Source organism: Physeter macrocephalus, chromosome 12, assembly GCF_002837175.3.
Source record: "Physeter macrocephalus isolate SW-GA chromosome 12, ASM283717v5, whole genome shotgun sequence".
In the NCBI taxonomy this organism is placed as follows: domain Eukaryota; kingdom Metazoa; phylum Chordata; class Mammalia; order Artiodactyla; family Physeteridae; genus Physeter; species Physeter macrocephalus.
In genome coordinates, this window is record NC_041225.1 from 50,781,959 (window position 1) to 50,801,725 (window position 19,767).

A 19,767-nucleotide genomic window follows, 5' to 3' on the forward strand; every position below is an offset into this window, starting at 1 on the left:
CACTGTTGTGGCCTCTCCCGTTGCGGAGCACAGGCTCCGGATGCGCAGGCTCAGCGGCCATGGCCCACGGGCCTAGCCGCTCCACGGCATGTGGGATCTTCCCGGACCCGTGTCCCCTGCCTCGGCAGGCGGACTCTCAACCACAGCGCCACCAGGGAAGCCCGCGTTGTATCTTTTTAAACATTTTTTTTTTCTGCAGAGTCATAGAGCGTGGTTGAGCTCATTGCTGTCCCCAAATGTGAGGACCTTGGGTTGATCTCCAGGCGCTCTGGAAACAGGCTCTCAGGTGAAATGACTTGCTCAAGTTCCCATGGGAAATGAAGCAGCCACACTGCTCCAGCCCAGCCCTCTGGATCCCTGTCCAGACTCTGCCCTCTGCAGGCAGCTGCCTCTCATTGACCGAAACAGGCTTTGATGTATGCCTTCCATCTGAGTCCTGGAGTGCCTAATAAGAAGAGCTCACTCACCACCACAGACTGCAGTCTGCTCCTTTGGTGATGCTGTCCATCACTATTTCCTGAGCTTTCACCTGTGTGACACGTCTTCTTTCCAGCCTAGGCTCTTCAGCATGGGGTTATCGCTTCCAGACACACCTTGCCCCCATCCGCTTCAACTGCTGTTCATCATCCCTTCCTGAGAGAGAGAATCTCCGTAGACTGCTCTGAGCTGCAGGTAGAAAATGTTTTCCCTACATGTTGTGAATTCTCCATGAGATGACAAAGAATTATGGGTTGTACAGTGACATTGGCCTCTCACAAATCAGATACTGCTTTGGGAGAGTTCTGTTATTATCTCAAACTGTTGCTTTATTTATTTATCTTTTTTAAAAGCTTTTGTTTATTTACATTTTTTCTCTCTAACCAGATAGGAAGTTTCTGCAGAACAAAAAGGTTGTGCCTGTGATACTTTGTATCTGCAAAGGGTCAGCCTCTCTGCTTGCCTCAGAGTAGCACTTGGTGGATATTTATTAGCTTGTGCTATGTCCTTTCTACAGAATCCCAGGCTGGGAGGCAGTTTCTTCACCCACCCTCCTTCCTCAATCTTCTGAGCTGGTTCCCTTTGGCCTGGCTCAGAGACTGACCTTGAGTGACCTCACTCATCTTGTCCACAGGGATGTTCTTAGAGCCACAGACTCTTAGGGCTGGAAGGAATTTTTAATCCAACTTCTCTGTTGGATTATAGGGTAGGAAGTCGAGGTTCAGAGAGGAGAGGTGAACTGCCTGTGGTCTTTCAGCTACTTAGAGGCAGTGTTAGGACTGAACTGAGGTCTCTCCCTCTGGTCAGATGCTGTTTATTCTGTGACTGGCTCTCAAGAGTGTGTTCTCACATGAAACTGGTGCTCAGGCAGATGGGCTGAGACCCTCTCCTGCCAAATCAAATACTGGAGGTCTTTCTCCAATGTACGAAAAAATAGATTAAGGGATTAAGTTTCTTCATCTTTAAATCATTTTCTATTAATTCTTCTTAAACCATTGTCACCTGCTACCAACCGTCCACTAGCCAATGCGGGGTTTTCTATCGCATTCATGTAATAAAAGCGTGAATGCTGCTGAAGACACCGTTTTAAATTCAAATGCCAGAAGTAAATATGTTACTATTTCATGGTTTCCACCCAAAAGCACCCTGACCCCAGGGACTGTCCGCTAGGACATTCTGCATCTCCCTTAATGTGATTTTGGGTCATCTCCAGTGAGTGATCCTTTCCTTTCGGATAGGGGTCCAGGGAACTGATCTGACTTTAAAAAGAGACTAATAATGGCTTGGCGTTGTCATGGATCCTAAGCCCTGTATTCCTGTCATAGAGGCCTTTTCACCGGGACTGCTTCTGCGGGGTCGATTCCTGTTGCGGTTTTCCCCGTCTACGCGGGCGCCCCCTGCTGCCCACCCTGGTACATGCCAAGAGAGGAGTAGGGTACCAGAAGCTGCACACTCAGAAAGAGTCAAGCGGAGTTTACAATCCCAAAGAGAACCATCTAAACACTTTCGATGGACACTCAGCGCACCCCGAGCAGTCCTTTCTGGGGCCCGATTGGTATTTTAATCCAATACCCGCAGCAAGTATCCGAGCAAACACGGATAAGAAAATGACTGGAAATGCCTTCCAGACAGTATCAAATGAGTCCTGTGGGGCTTCTAGAAGGAAAGGACCGTTCGGTGACTTTGCCGAGTCCTTTGTCCTTTCCCGGGAGACGGGATCGAGGAGCGGGGACCTCTGCCTTGCCGAACCATAGGAACAATCGATGTGGATGTGGAGGGTGGCGGCGTGTTCTCGGGCTCATCTCACGCTTTCCCCAATTAGGATTTACTGCCTGACGTCACGTCTGCCGGAGATTGGCTGTTCAGATCTGACACTCGGTTCCACGGCGAGAGAAACTTTTTAAAGATTTTGCAGCCCGGGCTGCCGCTGAGCGTCCCGCGCGCTCACACCCGCCTCGCCCACTCTCGCCGGGTCCCTGGCGCTGCAGCCCCTGCGCCGGCGGCGTGACGAGCGGACCCTCACCTTGCGCGGCCCGCGCCCCTCGCCCCTCCCCTCCCGGGCCCCGCGTTCCCCACCCCCACCCCGCCCCCTCCTCCCCACCGCTTTCGGCTGGGGTCTGGGGCCGTTCAGCAGCCCGCAGAACTTCCTCTCCTGCAACCGAGTTTTCCTCCTCCCCGCCTTTCCCGGGCTCCCGGTTTTTCTCGGGGGAGCCTGAGCGCGCGCGGGCGGCCGCACCGGGCGAGCGGCGCGGCCGGGGGCGGGGGCGGGGGCCGGGGGCGCCGGCTGGGGCCCGCGATGGCGGGGGCCTGGCTCAGGTGGGGGCTCCTGCTCTGGGCAGGGTTGCTCGCGTCCTCGGTGCAGTGCCGGGTGCGGAGGATCACGTACGTGGTGCGCCCGGGCCCCGGCCTGGCGGCGGGCGCCTTGCCCCTGGGCGGGCCCCAGCGCCCGCGGACCTTCAACGTCGCGCTCAACGCCAGGTACAGCCGTAGCTCGGCGGGCGCCGGGGCCCCCTCGGAGCGGACTCGGCGCACCAGCCCGCCCGGCGGCGCGGCCCTGCAGGGGCTCCGGCCGCCGCCACCGCCACCGCCGGAGCCGGCGCGTCCCGGGGGCTCCGGCGGGCAGCTCCACCCCAAGCCTGGCGGTCACCCGGCGGCCGCCCCGTTCGCCAAACAAGGCAGGCAAGCGGTGCGCTCCAAAGTGCCGCAGGAGACCCAGAGCGGCGGGGTCTCGAGGCTGCAGGTTCACCAGAAGCAGCAGCTGCAGGGGTAAGCCCACACCCTCCCTCCTTCCTCGCGCGCGCCGCCCGCGCGGGGACCCGGGGAGTCGCGGCCCCCTCGGAGCCCAGCGGTGGCCGTGGGCGTCGTGCGCCGTCGGTGGGTTGTCTCCTCCCCGCCCGCCTCTGCCTGCCTCCTTGCAGCGCGGCGGGAAGAGCGGAGTGCGGGGAAGCCGGGGAGCTCTGACTGAGGATAAACTCCGATCGCATTGTTACTGAGCTGCGGGTAAACACAAAAGGCATTTCTGCCTGGGGCGTAACCTCCTGTGCGCGAACCAAACTACTCCTAGAAGATGGGCGTAAACATGAAGTCACTACAGCTTAATCCCTCAGCATCAATTAAACTTCTCTTTGCAGCTCAGTTTAATTTTTTTTTTCGGGCTAATGGAAAAAAAAAAAGTTTGGAGGAGGGCTGCCTGTAAAGATCCACTTCCTGTTCTGTGACCTGGAATTTTCAGCATCCTAGTAATTGTGAGCTTGGCTTCCCTGCACCTGTGGGGTCTGTTTTCCTGGGGCGGCGTGTCTTAGCATTGACAGGAGTTTCGGTTGGATAGTTTCTGTTACTGGGCGTTCATAAACGTCCTCCCTGCCGCTCCTCCTCATTAATCACAGGTTGAGAGTGTGGGGGAAGACTTGTTTTGCTTATTTGTTGTTGTTGTTTTTCTTCAGGGGTGGTTCCAAGCGTTGTGATTTCACTCCTGTTTGGACGCCTCTCTCTGAAACTCAGATTCAATTTAAAACGTGGGCGCAGATAATACACAAAATACATTTGGCTCTACTTTACTTTTGGAGTTAAGAAAACCGTTTATTTGGACCTTGTTCTCTCCTCCTGTATAGTTCTAGGTTATGGAGGTTTTGGTTCTCCCATCCTTCCCTGATACACTGTCTTCACCCTTCTGCTTGGGCAGCTTTGGGTTGGACATCCTGGGTCCCTGTTTCGAAGCCAGAGGAGTGTGGAAGCAGGAGGCTGGGCTTGCAGGAGCCCCCTGGAGGCTTGGGGAGTGTCGCTACTACTGGACTCAGGGGTCTTGCTTTGTTTGTTTCAGGGTCAATGTCTGTGGAGGGCAGTGCTGCCATGGCTGGAGTAAGGCCCCTGGCTCCCAGAGATGCACCAAACGTAAGTTTCCATGTTCACAGCAGCCCTGCACAGTAGGTGAAGTGGGTCTGTTCACACGGGGCATCCCACAGGGGTCACTTGAAGAGACTATGCAATGTCTGTGATGCAATCTACCCCGTTATCTGAAGCCTTCATCACCACCCAGGAAGGGCTGGGCCAGGATAATGATGGTATCAAGGCCAGCAGCGATTCATTGTACAAAACTGTGCCGTGCTCCAAGATTCCCTTGCACCCAACCGTGGTATTAATTACTCTGTTACAACCGTGAATCAGGGGCTAGGAAAAGAAATTCCCACTGGAGGATGTACCATATGGCAGAACCAGTACAATTAATTTAAACATGGATATCGACAAATGAAAAACATTCTTTAAGTTGATGGTAGGAGTGGAATGGGAAGTAGGAGGCCCTGCTCTGGAATAAAACATCAGTAGTGTTAAAGCTTTCTGAAAACAGCACTCAGAATCTGCCATCCTTGTGGCCTGTTTCCTAGGAGGTAACCACTCTACTGTTCTTCAGAACTGACAAGTGGGTTTTCCTGCATTGCTTCTCCAGCTAATACACAGTCTTAGGACTGTTTTGAAACATGTATTAATGATGCATATAGATTTGAGAACATCAGAAAATATTTCCCTCTGCATTGTGAAATTAAGGATTAAGGTAAAATATTCTTTGAGGGTCCTCTTGACGAGTTGATTCTGTCTGGTGCTAATTGGAAATAAAGAAATCTTACTTCCATTCAGAAAAAGTTAAGCATTCTTACGTGTTCTCTGCATAGAGTTTGAACCATAAACATGTGGATTAGAATCGTTCAAAATTTTAGCTGCTTATTGGTATTCAGTGTAATAAGTAAAATTTAGCAATTTGTCTTGTATACGGTTTGGATTTTAAAATGCTAGTGAATGAATTAAAAATATTTTCTATTACGGTCATTTCTATTACAGTCTTTCTGGTGAACTTGCTTGTTGGAAGATGCCTTCAATCCCTGAAAGAAACAGGACTTTGGCATAGTGGCTTTAGTTTTGTAAAAAGCAATGTCCAGGTGGGTTATGATTTGACTGTGATCAAGGAGTAGTGGCAGACATGAACTCACTAATCAGCCTCCTTGTTATTGAACTCAAACCGCTAGATCAGAAATACTCAGGGTTGTAGGCATTTTATTTTTAATTTTAAATTTATTTTATTTATTTATTTTTGGCTGTGTTGGGTCTTCCTTGCTGCTCGCATGCTTTCTCTAGTTGTGACGAGCGGAGGCTACTCTTCGTTGCGGTGCGCGGGCTCTCATTGCAGTAGCTTCTCCTGTTGCGGAGCACGGGCTCTAGGTGCGCGGGCTTCAGTAGCTGTGGCACGTGGGCTCAGTAGTTGTGGTGCATGAGCTCTAGAGCGCAGGCTCAGTAGTTGTGGTGCACGGGCTTAGTTGCTCCGCGGCATGTGGGATCTTCCCGGACCAGGGCTCGAACCCGTGTCCCCTGCATAGGCAGGCGGATTCTTAACCACTGTGCCACCAGGGAAGCCCCCGGCATTTTAGATTAAGTCGTAATTCTTCACTTCTTCTTAGATTACACTTGACAATAGTGCACCAGCATTTTCCTGAATTTACAATTGCTTGGGTCCAATTACATACCCTCTCCTCCCGTTGGTAACTCCTGCTCAAAACCTGATATGATGTTGTTTGCCTGTTATGTGCAGACAGCCCATCCATGACAGCAGCATTGCTGTGTAAAGTGGGGTATTGCTGTGTAGAGATTAAAGATACAGAGCAGGTTGTTATAGATGATGGCGAGTGCTCCTTGATGCCCATTAGAGAGAATGTGTTAAGACTTTCTTTGCCTGTTATGTGCAGACAGCCCATCCATGACAGCAGCATTGCTGTGTAAAGATTAAAGATACAGAGCAGGTTGTTATAGATGATGGCGAGTGCTCCTTGATGCCCATTAGAGAGAATGTGTTAAGACTTTCAAAGAAGTTTACTTGGCAAATGATGCCGTTGAGTGCCCTCTCTGAAAAGAGAGTAGTGCCCCATTCTTAGGTTGTCTGAGGATTTGCAGATCCAAAGATGCTCTAGGGCTTCCCTGGTGGCGCAGTGGCTGAGAATCCGCCTGACAATGCAGGGGACACGGGTTCGTGCCCCGGTCGGGGAAGATCCCACATGTCGCGGAGCGGCTGGGCCCGTGACGCATGGCCGCTGAGCCTGCGCGTCCGGAGCCCGCGCTCCGAAAAAAAAAAAAAAAGATGCTCTAGAAGGAGAACATCTGATCTTGAGGAATCACCTCATGGCTTCCTGCTTCTCCAGGTGAGGGAGTCAAGAGCACAAGTGTGCCTCGGTTTAGCCAGGTTTGCCCTCTGGTGACCCAGAAAGAGAAAGGCTGCAAAAGGCTACCAGTCAGAAAAGTTAGGGTTGAACAGTTACTGTATACAGTGTTCCAGAGGAAGTTGCTCCGTTGGCTTAGTCTCATGATACCAATAACAAATGCTTCCGGCTTTTGGTTCAAGTTATCCTTCCAGCTTCTAGAAGGTAGCCCTTGGACAGCACCGGGACCTAAGCAATCAATGCAACATTAGCCTTCCAGTACTGCCCAATCTGACAAATTAATTCAGGCCTAAATGCTGGAAGCTTAAATCACAGCTTCTTTCAAGAACAGTTGTATTTTTAAAAATGATGCTGGGTTAGGTCAGTGCTCAATCCAAAGTAATATACGCTAGATGGATGTGTTTCAATGGGGGGTCTTGTGTTTGTCTCCCTGTGCAGAGCCAGGGAGATGAGGGACCCTTATACCTTCACACGGGACAACTGGGGTTACCACTGATGCGGCAAAACTTGTGTCCATGGCTAAGCAGCGTGACACCAGGAAAGGCCCCTGGCCTTGGGTTCAGGAAACCTGAGTTTAAACCCTCAAGCCTTCACTAGCTGTGTGGCCTTGGGGAATTCATTTGACCTCTCTGACCCTTATATTTTCCCATCCTGAAATGACTGTGCTAAAAACTTGACTACTGGGACTTCCCTGGCGGTCCAGTGGATAAGACTCCACGTTTCCACTGCAGGGGGTGCGGGTTCGATCCCTGGTTGGGGAACTAAGATCCCACATGCCGTACGGCGTGGCCAAAAACACAAAACAACACAAAAAACCCCCCAAACTTGACTACTTTCTAGGATTGTTACAGGTATCAAGGTGAAATAGAATGATGGATGTGAAAGCCTTGATGAAACCAGAAGGAGTCTTAGAGTTTATTATTGAATCAAGCCAAGTAAATCCTGTCTCATTTATCTATTATTTGGTTTTCTTTTTTCCCTATGTATGTTTCTCTAGCTATTGTCATCATCTTCTTTTCAAAGAATGTACATGTGGATCCCTTTTTATATTACAGCTTTAAAGTAGTTTAAGGCTGGGGGAGGGGCAAATAGGGAGATATTGGTCAAGGGGTACAAAGTTTCAGTCCCTCAGGATGAATAAGTTCTGGAGATCTTATATACAGCGGTGTGACTATAGTTAACAGTACTGTGTTATATACTTGAAATTTCTTCAGAGGGTAGATCTTAGAGTGTTTCCACCACACACACACACACACACACACACACACACACACACAAATGTTAACTGTGTGGTGATGGGAATGTTTATTAGCTTGACTGTGGTGCTTATTTTACAGTGTGTGCATATATCAAAACATTGTTATACACTTTAAATATATACAATTTTTATTTGTCAATTATACCTCAATATAGATGAATAAAAAAAGGAATAAATGAAAAAGCCAGTCACTTCCATCCTGCCTGGCTTTGATTACTGAGAAAAAAGAAATAAAATAGGCTGGGTCGTTCTGTAGCCCAGAATGATTTATTTTAAAAGAACTTTGAAGGAGACTAAATATTAGATTATTTGTGTACCTCTAGTTCTCTTTGTGTAAAGCTTGCTGTTTAGATGGAAAATACTCCCCTAAGGTATTCATAAATTGAATGGAAAAAATTCTGACACCAATTTTTGTGACTACAACTACTTTGGTAAATACTAGTGAAATTTAGACTGCAAAAGAAATTGATGTGTGGTCTCTTTCTCACTTCCTTATTATGCTGAGATTGAACAATTGCACTTGGATATGGTTTATTACACTTAACAAATACAAAAACCAATGGCATGTCAACATGAATTTCCTTATTAAGATTGTAATCATCATCTATATAATTAACACAACATTGTAAAACAACTATACTTCAAATTTTAAAAAGGTAGTTATCATACAATGTGTATGCACATTTAAATGTGCACATTAAATTTAAATCAACAGCAAGGATGCCTTGTAATTGTCTATTCTATTTTGAGGATAATTGAAAGGGTTTAGCTGAAGAATTTCAATTTGTAGAGATTGTCTTCCCGTTGATGCAAAAAATATTTCTGCCTAAGAGTTGGGATGTGTTTCTATTGTTCCGTATGCTTAATCCTGTGAGGAAAACAAGGTGCCCCTTAGAGGCAGACTGGATTGTTTTTAGTTGATTGAAACTTAATTTAAATGGGCCATAGGCAAATGCTTCTGAAGACTGAAGATATAGCGAACCTGAAATTGCCCATCAGAGAGATGTGAAACAAACAGCAGCAGACCCACACGGGCAGAGAGAATGGATGTGGGTGTCCGCAATGGCAGCCCCGAGGGCTTTAGCCACCCAGTCTCTACATAGAGATGCCCAGTTGCATGTTAATGATTCTTTTCCAGACACCCTCTGTATGTGTGTCTCTAGGAATTGAAATCACAGCTCGAGATATGGAATTTTAGTTATTAATGTGGAATGACTGCTGATAGTGATGTCCATTTGGGCAGAGGAGAAGGCACTGCATCTGTTCCCTTTCCAAGGGGTTCACATTTATTGGGAGGGTGTTAACCTTTTTTTTTTGCCCATCCCCATTTTTGCATTTTGTTCCCTCTGTCTAAACTGAACCCACCCCCTCTTGGTTGTTCCAATCTTTTTGTCCCCCTCTCAGGGTAAGTGCAGGCCAGAGAGAGACATTGCCAGTGGGCTCAGCTTTAAAGAGGAGACTGGACTTGGGAACAGACAACACAAAAGAATAAAAGGGAGATGAGGGTGAGGCCGGGTTGGCAGGATGAGGTGGATGGAACAGGAAGGATGGCAGATCTGAATCCAAAGCGGGTGCCTGGCACATGGCAGGCCCTCCCTAAATGCATGGATGGTTCTTTCATTTCTTTAACGGATATCTGTTTAGCTTTTACCATGTGCCAGGGTCTATGAATAGAGGAGAAACGCAGCCAGCTGTAGAGAGTGCAGGGTCTGTTTTTACTCACTTAACTCATGGCACATCAAATGACTTGTTCTCTCCTTAGCAAGAAACAGAAAATCGATATTCCATTGCTTTTCCACTGGCATTCAGCCCACGGTGCTTTGGGGGAAAAAAAACCCAAAAGCCAACCCTAGACGTTTTCCTTAATTATATACAGAAGAGACACAGTCACATATGCCCTTGGTGCTTAGAGTTGCTGCAGTCGAGGGCATCGTCCATGAGTGTGGGGTGTGGCTGGAGTTGCAGGTGACAGAGGCCTTTCAGGCCATCTCCTGTCCCCCTTGGCTTGGCGTTGTGCTAGCTGAGCTCGGGAGTCGCGCCCAGAGTGATCACACAGTTTTCATCTGCCCGCTGTGGCCATTGACAGCTGCTTCGCCAATAGATCCACAGTGAGGTTTATTGTGGCAGCTGCTGGGAGCACCGCCCCGGCCCCAGTGCTGGGAGCAGGGGTGGGAGGGTCGGCTGGAAAATCTTGTCATGCGGCACAGACCGCCCGGTGAAGGGAGAAGGACCCAGAGGTCAAGTTCACACTGGGTCAAATATGTGTTCTCAGCACTGGTTAAAACAAACATTTAGGAACCATAAATCCTGGGCTGCGATCATACTTAAACCTTCATTGTGAAACCCTGCAGCCCCTGGGCCAACCTGAGCACCCCGCCCTCCCGCCCCTGCCTGGCCTGCTTTAGTGAAGTGTTTCTCTGCCCGGTGTACCCTTGGCCCTTAGGAAGCCTGACTTGTTCAAAGGACCTTTGGCCACTACAGGAGTCTGCTGTTTCTGAGCCTGTTATTTGTTGTCTTGGATATTCCAAACATACTCAAACATGTTTGGGAGCTCAAATAAATTTTCCTAAAATGAAGATTTTGCTTCCAAGTTCTTCCTAGCAATGAACAGGGCAACTAGGAGTGCTAGGGCAGTGTCACCACTCTTGTAACACTGACCAAGATCAGAGCAGAGGCTGGGGGAGCTGCTGATGAGGGGAGGGTAATTTGAGCAGTGCTTTAGAGCCTGTGGAGGGCGTTCTCTTTCTTTCTTTTACTTTAAAAAAAAAAAGGAATGCTTCACGAATTTGCATGTCATCCTTGTGCAGGGGTCATGCTAATCTTCTCTGTTTCTTTCCAATATTAGTATATGTGCTGCAGAAGCCAGCACTGGAGAGCATTTTCTTGACCTTCACACCCTGGGAGTGTAGACCAGGCAGCCATGATTTATTACCCCCTTTTTAAATGGGGGGCAGGGCTCAGACCCCACCCCAGCTCTGTGGCTCTTGGTTTATTGTTCTTTCTACTGCCCTAGGCTTCCTGGACGTCCAGTGTGGCAGCATCTCTCTTGAGGTCTTGGTCTTCGACTCTCCCGACAGCCCTGCTTTGGATTGGCTCTCACCGCCTAAATTCACTGTGTGATTTCCCAAGCCTGTAACAAAGTACCGCAAACTGGGTGGCTTAGAACAACAGAAATGTATTGTCTCAGAGTTCTGGAGGCTAGAAGTCCAAAATCAGGGTGTCGAGAGGGTTGGTTCCTTGTGAGGGAAGATCTGTTCCAGGCCTCTCTCCCTGGCTAGCAGAGGGCTGTCTTCTTGTGTTTCTTCACCTCATTTCCCCTCTATGCATGTCTATCTTTGTGTCCAAATTTCCCCTTTTTATAAGGACTCCAGTCATATCAGATTAGAGCTCACCCTAATGACCTCATTTTTAACTTGATTACCTCTGTAAAGACCCTATCTCAAATAAGGTCACAAACTAAGGTACCAGGGATCAGGACTCCAACATAGCTTTCTTTGTGGGGGGAACCATTCAACTCATAATAGAAGGCCATAGGTGCTCTGCACGTGGGCTTGAGAAGTGGGCTGCTCAGAGCTGGGCCACCCCTGAGGCAGTCAGGGATTCCCTAGCAATGACCCCAGGGTGGGTGGGTAGAGGCTCAGTTGCGCTCCTCCCACATAGTCTGTGACTGTGGATCTAATGCGCTTCTTCCCTAATTCAGGAGCTCTGGCTGCTTCAGGGAGCAGAAAATGTGAGGAATTGGCCACTGGTGATTTTGGTTATACCTCTGGCCATTTCCACTTGGTCTGCTTTAAAGAGATTTCTGTGGTGCCTCTTAAACATGAATGTGCAGCTGGTCGCTGGAGGAGTTTGTTAAACTGCTTTCTTGAATCAGAGTCTCTGGGATTTTTATTTAATAAGCACATCAGGTGGTGCTGATGGAGGTGGCCCACCTTTTGAGAAACAGTGATCCAGAAGGAACCCTGTCCTGGGCAATATTTATGACACTTTGTGTGGGAATCTGAAGGCCAAGCCTAACGCTTAGCAATTTAGAAACTTGTCAAGGCGGGAGCCCTCTAAACATTGCTTTAGGTCAGTTTTAAATAGTACGTACAAAGATGGCTGCATACAGGGTTATTACACCCAGTGTTTCTTTAGTTAGTTGAATGATAAATATATTTTTGTTTGTTTGTTTTGTTTTTTTGCGGTACGTGGGCCTCTCACTGCTGTGGCCTCTCCCGTTGCGGAGCACAGGCTCCGGGCGCGCAGGCTCAGCGGCCATGGCTCACGGGCCCGGCCGCTCCGCGGCATCTGGGATCTTCCCGGACCGGGGCACGAACCTGCGTCCCCTGCATCGGCAGGCGGACTCTCAGCCACTGCGCCACCGGGGAAGCCCAAATACATGTATTTTTACAAGAGTTGGACACTTGCAAAATTGTTAATGATACATAGGTGGTTAAATAAAGTGGTTTAAAAAAAGGTTGAAACACTTTGGAACACACTGGGCGCTTTTTCCACTAAATATTTTATTTTTAATTATAAAATATTTTAAATACACAAAAATGCAGAAAATAATATATCCGGCAGCTGCTCATCAGGCTCATGTTTTTAAAACCACCCTGATGTGATAATTAAGCACAATAATTTACAGATAAGGGAGAAACTATGGTCTAATCTTGCTCTTTTTTTTTTTTGGCTGTGTTGGGTCTTCATTGCTGCACATGGGCTTTTTCTAGTTGTGGCGAGCAGGGGCTACTCTTCATGGCGGTGCACAGGCTTCTCACTGCGGTGGCTTCTGTTGTTGGTGGAGTATGGGCTCTGGGCGCGCGGGCTTCAGTAGTTGTGGCACGTGGGCTCAATAGCTGCAGTGCGTGGGCTCAGTAGTTGTGGTGCACGTACTCTAGAGCACAGGCTCAGTAGTTGTGGCACACAGGCTTAGTTGCTCTGTGGCATGTGGGATCTTCTGGGACCAGAAGATCAAACCCGTGTCCCTTGCACTGGCAGGTGGATTCTTAACCACTGCGCCACCAGGGTAATCTTGCTCTAACTGCATGTTTTACTAATGATGTTTCCTATCTTTCTAGGGGAGAGAAAATAGTACATAATTTGTTGGTGTGGCACAAACTGGTTGTTTTGGTACTTATGGAAAAATACATCAGAGCTGTATTTGTATAAGCTCACATGCACCTATTAATTTGCCTAGCTTATTATTAAGCATTGAACATTTCATGTACGCACAGTCCATTGGGCACCAAGAATCTGCGTGCACGGTGTCATTTAGACCCAAGACAATGTGGTTACAAGAAGGAAATGCTACCTGTTACTGTCCCACCTGACCCGCCTTTCTTGCCTTCCTCCTCTTTCTCTCTCTCCTTACTAGGCCTCAGTTTTGCTTGCCCTGAACTAGAGGCAGTATAGGTCCATGGTTAGAAGTTCAGTCTTTGGAGTTAGAATCCAAGGCACCTAACTTGATGTTAACACTTTGTCAACACATCCTCACTATGTGACCTTGGACTGTGAGAGCTGGGGCAAGGCTAAGTTATCCCATTCACAGGACAGGCGTGATGTTGGTTTGTGCCATCATTCAGAGGCTTGTTGGGGGACTTCATGAAGTAATATACAAAGAGTTCTTGGAGAGCAGCTGTCCCCCTGTCCCCCGCACAACAGTATTTGACAAATGTGAGCTCTCAGGGCTTCCTGTTTGCTTGCTTAGACCCTCTCCCTCCTGGGCGCCTCAGCTTTTTACAGACCCCTCTTGGTGTTTCTCAGATCCCCTGGTGAAAATCATGGCTCTCTCTTCCCCTCTCTGGGAGCACTCTGTTTTCACTCTTACTTTGCTCTGGGTATGGCTGGACCAGGGGAGAGGGGCATCTGCCTCCCCATCAACGTGGAGCTCCTGGGGAGCGGCATTTTCTTTCTTTCTTTTTTTTTAAAAACACTTTTTAAAGATAAATTTATTTATTTATTTATTTTTGGCTGCGTTGGGTCTTCATTGCTGCACACAGGCTTTCTCTAGTTGCGGAGAGCGGAGGCTACTCTTCGTTGCGGAGCACGGGCCCTAGGGTGCGTGGGCTTCAGTAGTTGTGGTACATGGGCTTATTTGTCCGCGGGATGTGGGATCTTCCCAGACCAGGGATCCAACCTGTGTTGGTCCATGCATCGGCAGGAGGATTCTTAACCACTGTGCCACCAGCTAAGTCCTGCAGGATTTTCTTTTTGTCATTTTAAGTTCCCAGGCTCTCTTCCTCGCCATAGTACAAATGCTAACTGAATCGAGTAGAATTGAATTGAATCAGCATCTCTGATTTTGCTGTGTTGTAAATACTGTCCTCTAAATGCTACATAAAGAATTCTACTTCCTTTTTTGTTTCCTCTCACCTTTGGGCAATAATTCTCCTTTGGTTTTCTTTCTACTATTTTTTCTGTGTGCTTGTCCCTTGCCTGACAGACACTGCTTATTATGACAGCTTTTCAAGGACACACCACCTTATTCCATTTCCTCCTACTTCTCTGAAGGCTACCCTGGCATGGCCCAAACTTTAAGACAGCTTTTCCTTTCTCACTGCCAATTTTAGAATCTTTCTGCTAAACATCATCTGATAGAGATTTGGGACTAAGTAAAATGAATGTTGTATGATTTTCCCTGTAATTTTAGATCCCCAAATACTTCTCTTGGCCAACTACACTATTCCCTGTGGTTTTTTTCACTCCACTACATTTGAGTAATATTGTTGGCATGGACCTAAGTAAACAGTTTGCGAAATGTCGTGTTTTGTAAATTAGGAGATGGATGGGCTGGTTTTTTAATACATGCTCTTGGTTCTGCTGGACCAGAGGAAGGATGAGTTTGGTCAGTGGATGGGAAGACAAATTGGAGGAAGGTTTGTTTTTTTTTTTAAATTTGTTTTATTTATTTATTTTTGGCTGCATTGGGTCTTCGTTGCTGCACGCGGGCTTTCTCTAGCTGTGGCGAGCGGGGCATGGGCTTCTCGTTACAGTGTCTTTGTTGCGGAGCACAGGCTCTAGGCGTGTGGGCTTCAGTAGTTGTGGCACTTGGGCTCAGTAGTTGTGGCTCGCAGGCTCTAGAGCACAGGCTCGGTAGTTGTGGCGCACGGGCTTAGTTCTTCCGCGGCATGTGGGATCTTCCCGCACCAGGGCTCGAACCCGTGTCCCCTGTATTGGCAGGTGGATTCTTAACCACTGCACCACCAGGAAGTCCCTGGAGGAAGGTGTTTTTAACTGAAGTTGATGGGGTCAATTTACTCATCAGTTATTTAAAGGTGAGAACTAAGTGGTTGGAGGGGAACCTTCAGAAGTATATTTTGGTAATGAATTAAGGGAGAATCTTCACAGGGGAAAGAAGATGTAACCAGCAAAAAGCCACTGGAGGAAAAGAGAATCATAAAATAAGGAAAATATAATAATAAGGATCCTTTGTCTTTGTAGACTTTAAAATGTTTGTATTTCTTATAGGATTACCAAACAATTCCAATCTCCCTTTCAATCTTGCAGGAACTTCAGTTTATTATTGTTACTATAAAATAAAAGTAGCATCTCTATCTTTTCACCCATATGTGTTACATTTAACACCATATCAAGTGGGCAGTTAACAATTAGCATCTTCAACATGTTTCATTGTAAAAACCATTTAAATCAGCTAAGAGGTACCACCTCACCTTGATGAATCATTTGCTACATTGGTTCAAGAGTGGGAGCGCTTCTCTTCTGTCTCTGCCATTAGTTGTGAAGTTTCAAGCAGATCAATTAATTAACTCCTCAGATTTTTTTTCAAGCTGAATGAAATGAATGGGGATAGGGCCATTCATCACCCAACCTAATTCAAGTCATTCTTGTGAATATTGGTCATACAAATCCTCTTCTGTCTTAACTTTTTTTTTAAATTGGGGTATAATTGCTTCACAATGTTGTGTTAGTTTGTGCTGTACACGAAGTGAATCAGCCATATGTATACATATATCTCCTCCCTCTTGGACCTACCCCCCGCCCCCGCCCCGAATCCCACCCATCTAAGTCACCAGAGAGCACCAAGCTGAGCTTCCTGTGCTCTATAGCGGGTTCCCACTAGCTATCTATTTTACACATTTTTCACATTGTATCACTGTTGTATGTGTGCACTTGTGGGTGTGTGCTTCCCAGCTTGATGTGAGCTCTGTGTGTGAGGGTAGTGATCAATACCATAACCATCTTTTTATCCTTGGTACCTAGTAAGCACATAGACTTTTATGGAAGGAAGGAATGAATGAATGATTAAATGAATGAATGAATTCATTTGTTGACTTTCACTGTGTCCCTGTGTGCTAGGTACTGGCACACAGAAGGTGTTAAGATTTTATTTTCTATGAAGAAAATAAAACAGGGCGAGAGGATAGAGAGTGATGGGGACTGGGGGAAGGGGGATTGAGTAAGGAAAGGTCACTGTAAGGAAGTGGTTTATGAGACCTGTGTGATATGAAAGGGTCTGGTGGAAGAGCCTTTTTGGACAAGAGAACAGCTAGCACAAAGGCCCTGGGGTGGGAATAGGCCTGGCCCTGTACAGGGACCCAGAAGTGAGTTTTGTTGGGTTGTTAGTATAGGCTAGAGTAATAGGTGATAAGGGAGACAGGGCTGGATCCCCAGTCAGGTCTTGTAGGCTGTGGAAAGCCATAAATAGGGGACTTACAAATGCAAGTAGATTTTATTATTAAGGAATAAACACAATACAGGATTGGTATTTATCAGCACTACTTTTCTATGTCTGTGAGTCTGTTTCTGTTTTGTAAATAAGTTCATCTGTATCATATTTTAGATTCCACGTATTAAAGTGGAAGTAAGTAAGTGGGCTTACTTCACTTAGTATGACAATCTCTAGGTCCACCATGTTGCTGCAAATGGCATTATTTCATTCTTTTTTTATGGCTGAGTAGTATTCCATTGTATATATATCCCACATCTTCTTTATCCATTCATCCTTTGATGGACATTTAGGTTGTTTCCATGTCTTGGCTATTGTAAATAGTGTTGCTATAAACATTGGGGTTCATGTATCTTTTTGAATTATAGTTTTCCCTAGATATATGGCCAGGAGTGGGATTGCTGGATCATATGGCAACTCTATTTTTGGTTTTTAAAGAAACCTCCATATTGTTTTCCATAGTGGCTGCACCAATTTACATTCCCACCGACAGTGTAGGTGTTTTCTCCACACCCTCTCCAGCATCTGTTATTTGTAGATTTTCTGATGATGCCCATTCTAACTGGTGTGAGGTAATACTTCATTGTAGTTTTGATTTGCATTTCTCTAATAATTAGTGATGTTGAACATCTTTTTATGTGCCTATTGGCCATCTGTATGTCTTCTTTGGAGAAATGTCTATTTAGGTCTTCTGCCTATTTTTTGATTGGGTTGTTGTTGTTTCTGTTATTGAGTTGTGTGAGCTGTTTGTACATCTTGGAAATTAAGCCCTTGTTGGTCACATTGTTTACAAATATTTTCTCCCATTCCATAGGTTGTCTTTTCATTTTGTTTATGGTTTCCTTTGTTGTGCAAAAGGTTATAAGTTTGATTAGGTCCCATTTGTTTATTTTTGCCTTTCTTTCTATTGCCTTGGGAGACTGACCTAAGAAAACATTGCTATGATTTATGTCAGAGAATGTTTTGTGTATGTTCTTTTCTAGGAGTTTTATGGTGTCATGTCTTATATTTAAGTCTTTAAGCCATTTTGAGTTTATTTTTATGTATGGTGTGAGGGTGTGTTCTAACTTCATTGATTTACATGCAGCTGTCCAGCTTTCCCAACACCACTTGCTGAAGAGACTGTCTTTTCTTCATTGTATATTCTTGTCCATTGTATATTCTTGTCTCTTTTGTCAAAGATTAACTGACCGTATGTGTGTGGTTTTATTTCTGGGCTTTCTATTCTGTTCCATTGATCTGTATGTCAGTTTTTGTGCCAGTACCACACTGTTTTGATTACTGTAGCTTTGTAGTGTTGTCTGAAGTCTGGGAGGGTTATGCCTCCAGCTTTGTTCTTTTTCCTCTGGATTACTTTGGCATTCTGGGTCTTTCATGGTTCCATATAAGTTTTAGGATTATTTGTTCTGGTTCTATGAAAAATGTCATAGGTATTTGATAAGGGATTGCATTAAATCTGTAGATTGCTTTGGGCAGTATGGCCATTTTGACTGTATTAATTCTTCCAATTTAATGTTTCATTGTTCTCAATGTATAAGTCTTTCACCTACTTAGATTTATTCCTAAGTATTTTTTTTTGATGTGATTTTAAAAGGGATTGCTTTATTACTTTCCCTTTCTGATATTTCATTGTTAGTGTAAAGACATGCAACAGATTTCTGAATGTTAACTGAAAAATAATGTTTTAAATAGAAAATTGAATCACCTTTATTGTTAATTGTTATCGATGAGAAAAGCTGCATATAGAATAGTGAAGTACCCAAGGCCATACACAAATTACTGTTGCAGTCTAACTGCCTGCATTGTACCCAGATCGCCAGACCAGCCCCATGCTGATTGGACCTCTGTGCCTCTGCTGAGCTCTGGCAGAAGGTGACACTCTCACCAGAGCCATGAGGCCAAGACTTAGGATGGAAGTTTGAGTATCAAAAAAAAAAAAAAAAAAGTCTCTGGTCACTGCTGTGTTGAAAAGCAAACTAGGGGGGATCTTCACATGGTACTAAATAAAAACTAAAACGTTAAATCCTTTAAAAAACTTTAAACATAAAAATCCCAATCTTGTGCTTGTAGAAAATTCACAGAGAGCAGTTAGGATGTGTTAAAGTAAGAGTGTAAAATTTTTGGAATACATTTGAATTCTGTTCTGAAGTTTTCTTCAATGCCTCCGCCCCATCTAACTTATTGTTGGTGGGGTGAGCCCGAGATAGGTGCAAAGGTAACCTCTGCTGGGAGGTTTTGTTCCTGTTGGTAAATGAGGTTAATACCACCCTTTGCAGTTAAGATCAAATAAAATGAGGTTCATGAACATGCTTCACAGAAGAGCCCTATAAACGTAAGGTTATATTATTAATAAAGCTTTTCTGGCTGTTTTGTGAAAACTTTTCAATTGTTGGTGAAAATTTTTTTTCTATAATGTGTTGGTATATTTCTTTTCTTGAAAATTAAAATGCTTGGGACTTCCCTGGTGGTCTAGCAGTTAAGACTGCACACTCCCAATGCAGGGAGCCTGGATCCCGCATGCATGCCGCAGCTAAGAGTCCATATGCTGCAACTAAAGATCCCGCACACGGCAATGAAGATGCCGTGTGACGCAACTAAGACCTGGTGCAGCCAAATAAATAAATAAATATTTAAAAAATATATATATATATAAAAGAAAATTAGAATGCTTAATGTATTTCAGTAAGTTTTGGGGGTCACAGATCTTGTGTATCACACCTTTACATTGATCATCCCGTTTATGGTCTCTGGGGGCACATCCTGGAAGTTGGCTTGAAACCCTGGTGGTCTAGCAGTTAAGACTCCGCACTCCCAATGCAGGGAGCCTGGATCCCGCATGCATGCCGCAGCTAAGAGTCCACATGCTGCAACTAAAGATCCCGCACACGGCAATGAAGATGCCGTGTGACGCAACTAAGACCTGGTGCAGCCAAATAAATAAATAAATATTAAAAAAAAAATATATATATAAAAGAAAATTAGAATGCTTAATGTATTTCAGTAAGTTTTGGGGGTCACAGATCTTGTGTATCACACCTTTACATTGATCATCCCGTTTATGGTCTCTGGGGGCACATCCTGGAAGTTGGCTTGAAAATAAGCAAAAATACCTAAATCTCCACTTTAATTCCCCGTCCACATGCACGAGTGATTCGCTTTAT

General features: G+C 45.9%; 1 protein-coding gene and 1 non-coding gene across 2 annotated transcripts in view; one reads left to right on the forward strand and one right to left on the reverse strand.

Annotated features, from left to right (window-relative positions):
* Positions 1–2,773: 2,773 nt before the first annotated feature.
* LOC114487281 (latent-transforming growth factor beta-binding protein 1-like) overlaps positions 2,774–19,767 on the forward strand; it is a 152,873-nt gene continuing 135,879 nt past the window's right edge. The window contains exons 1-2 of the mRNA XM_028496596.1: positions 2,774–3,243; positions 4,298–4,368. Of these exons, the coding sequence (XP_028352397.1) occupies positions 2,774–3,243; positions 4,298–4,368 (541 nt within the window). The remainder of the gene's footprint in view (positions 3,244–4,297; positions 4,369–19,767) is intronic.
* LOC112063664 (U6 spliceosomal RNA) lies at positions 10,698–10,804 on the reverse strand. The gene has a single exon (XR_002891106.1). It is a non-coding gene; the product is annotated as a U6 spliceosomal RNA (small nuclear RNA).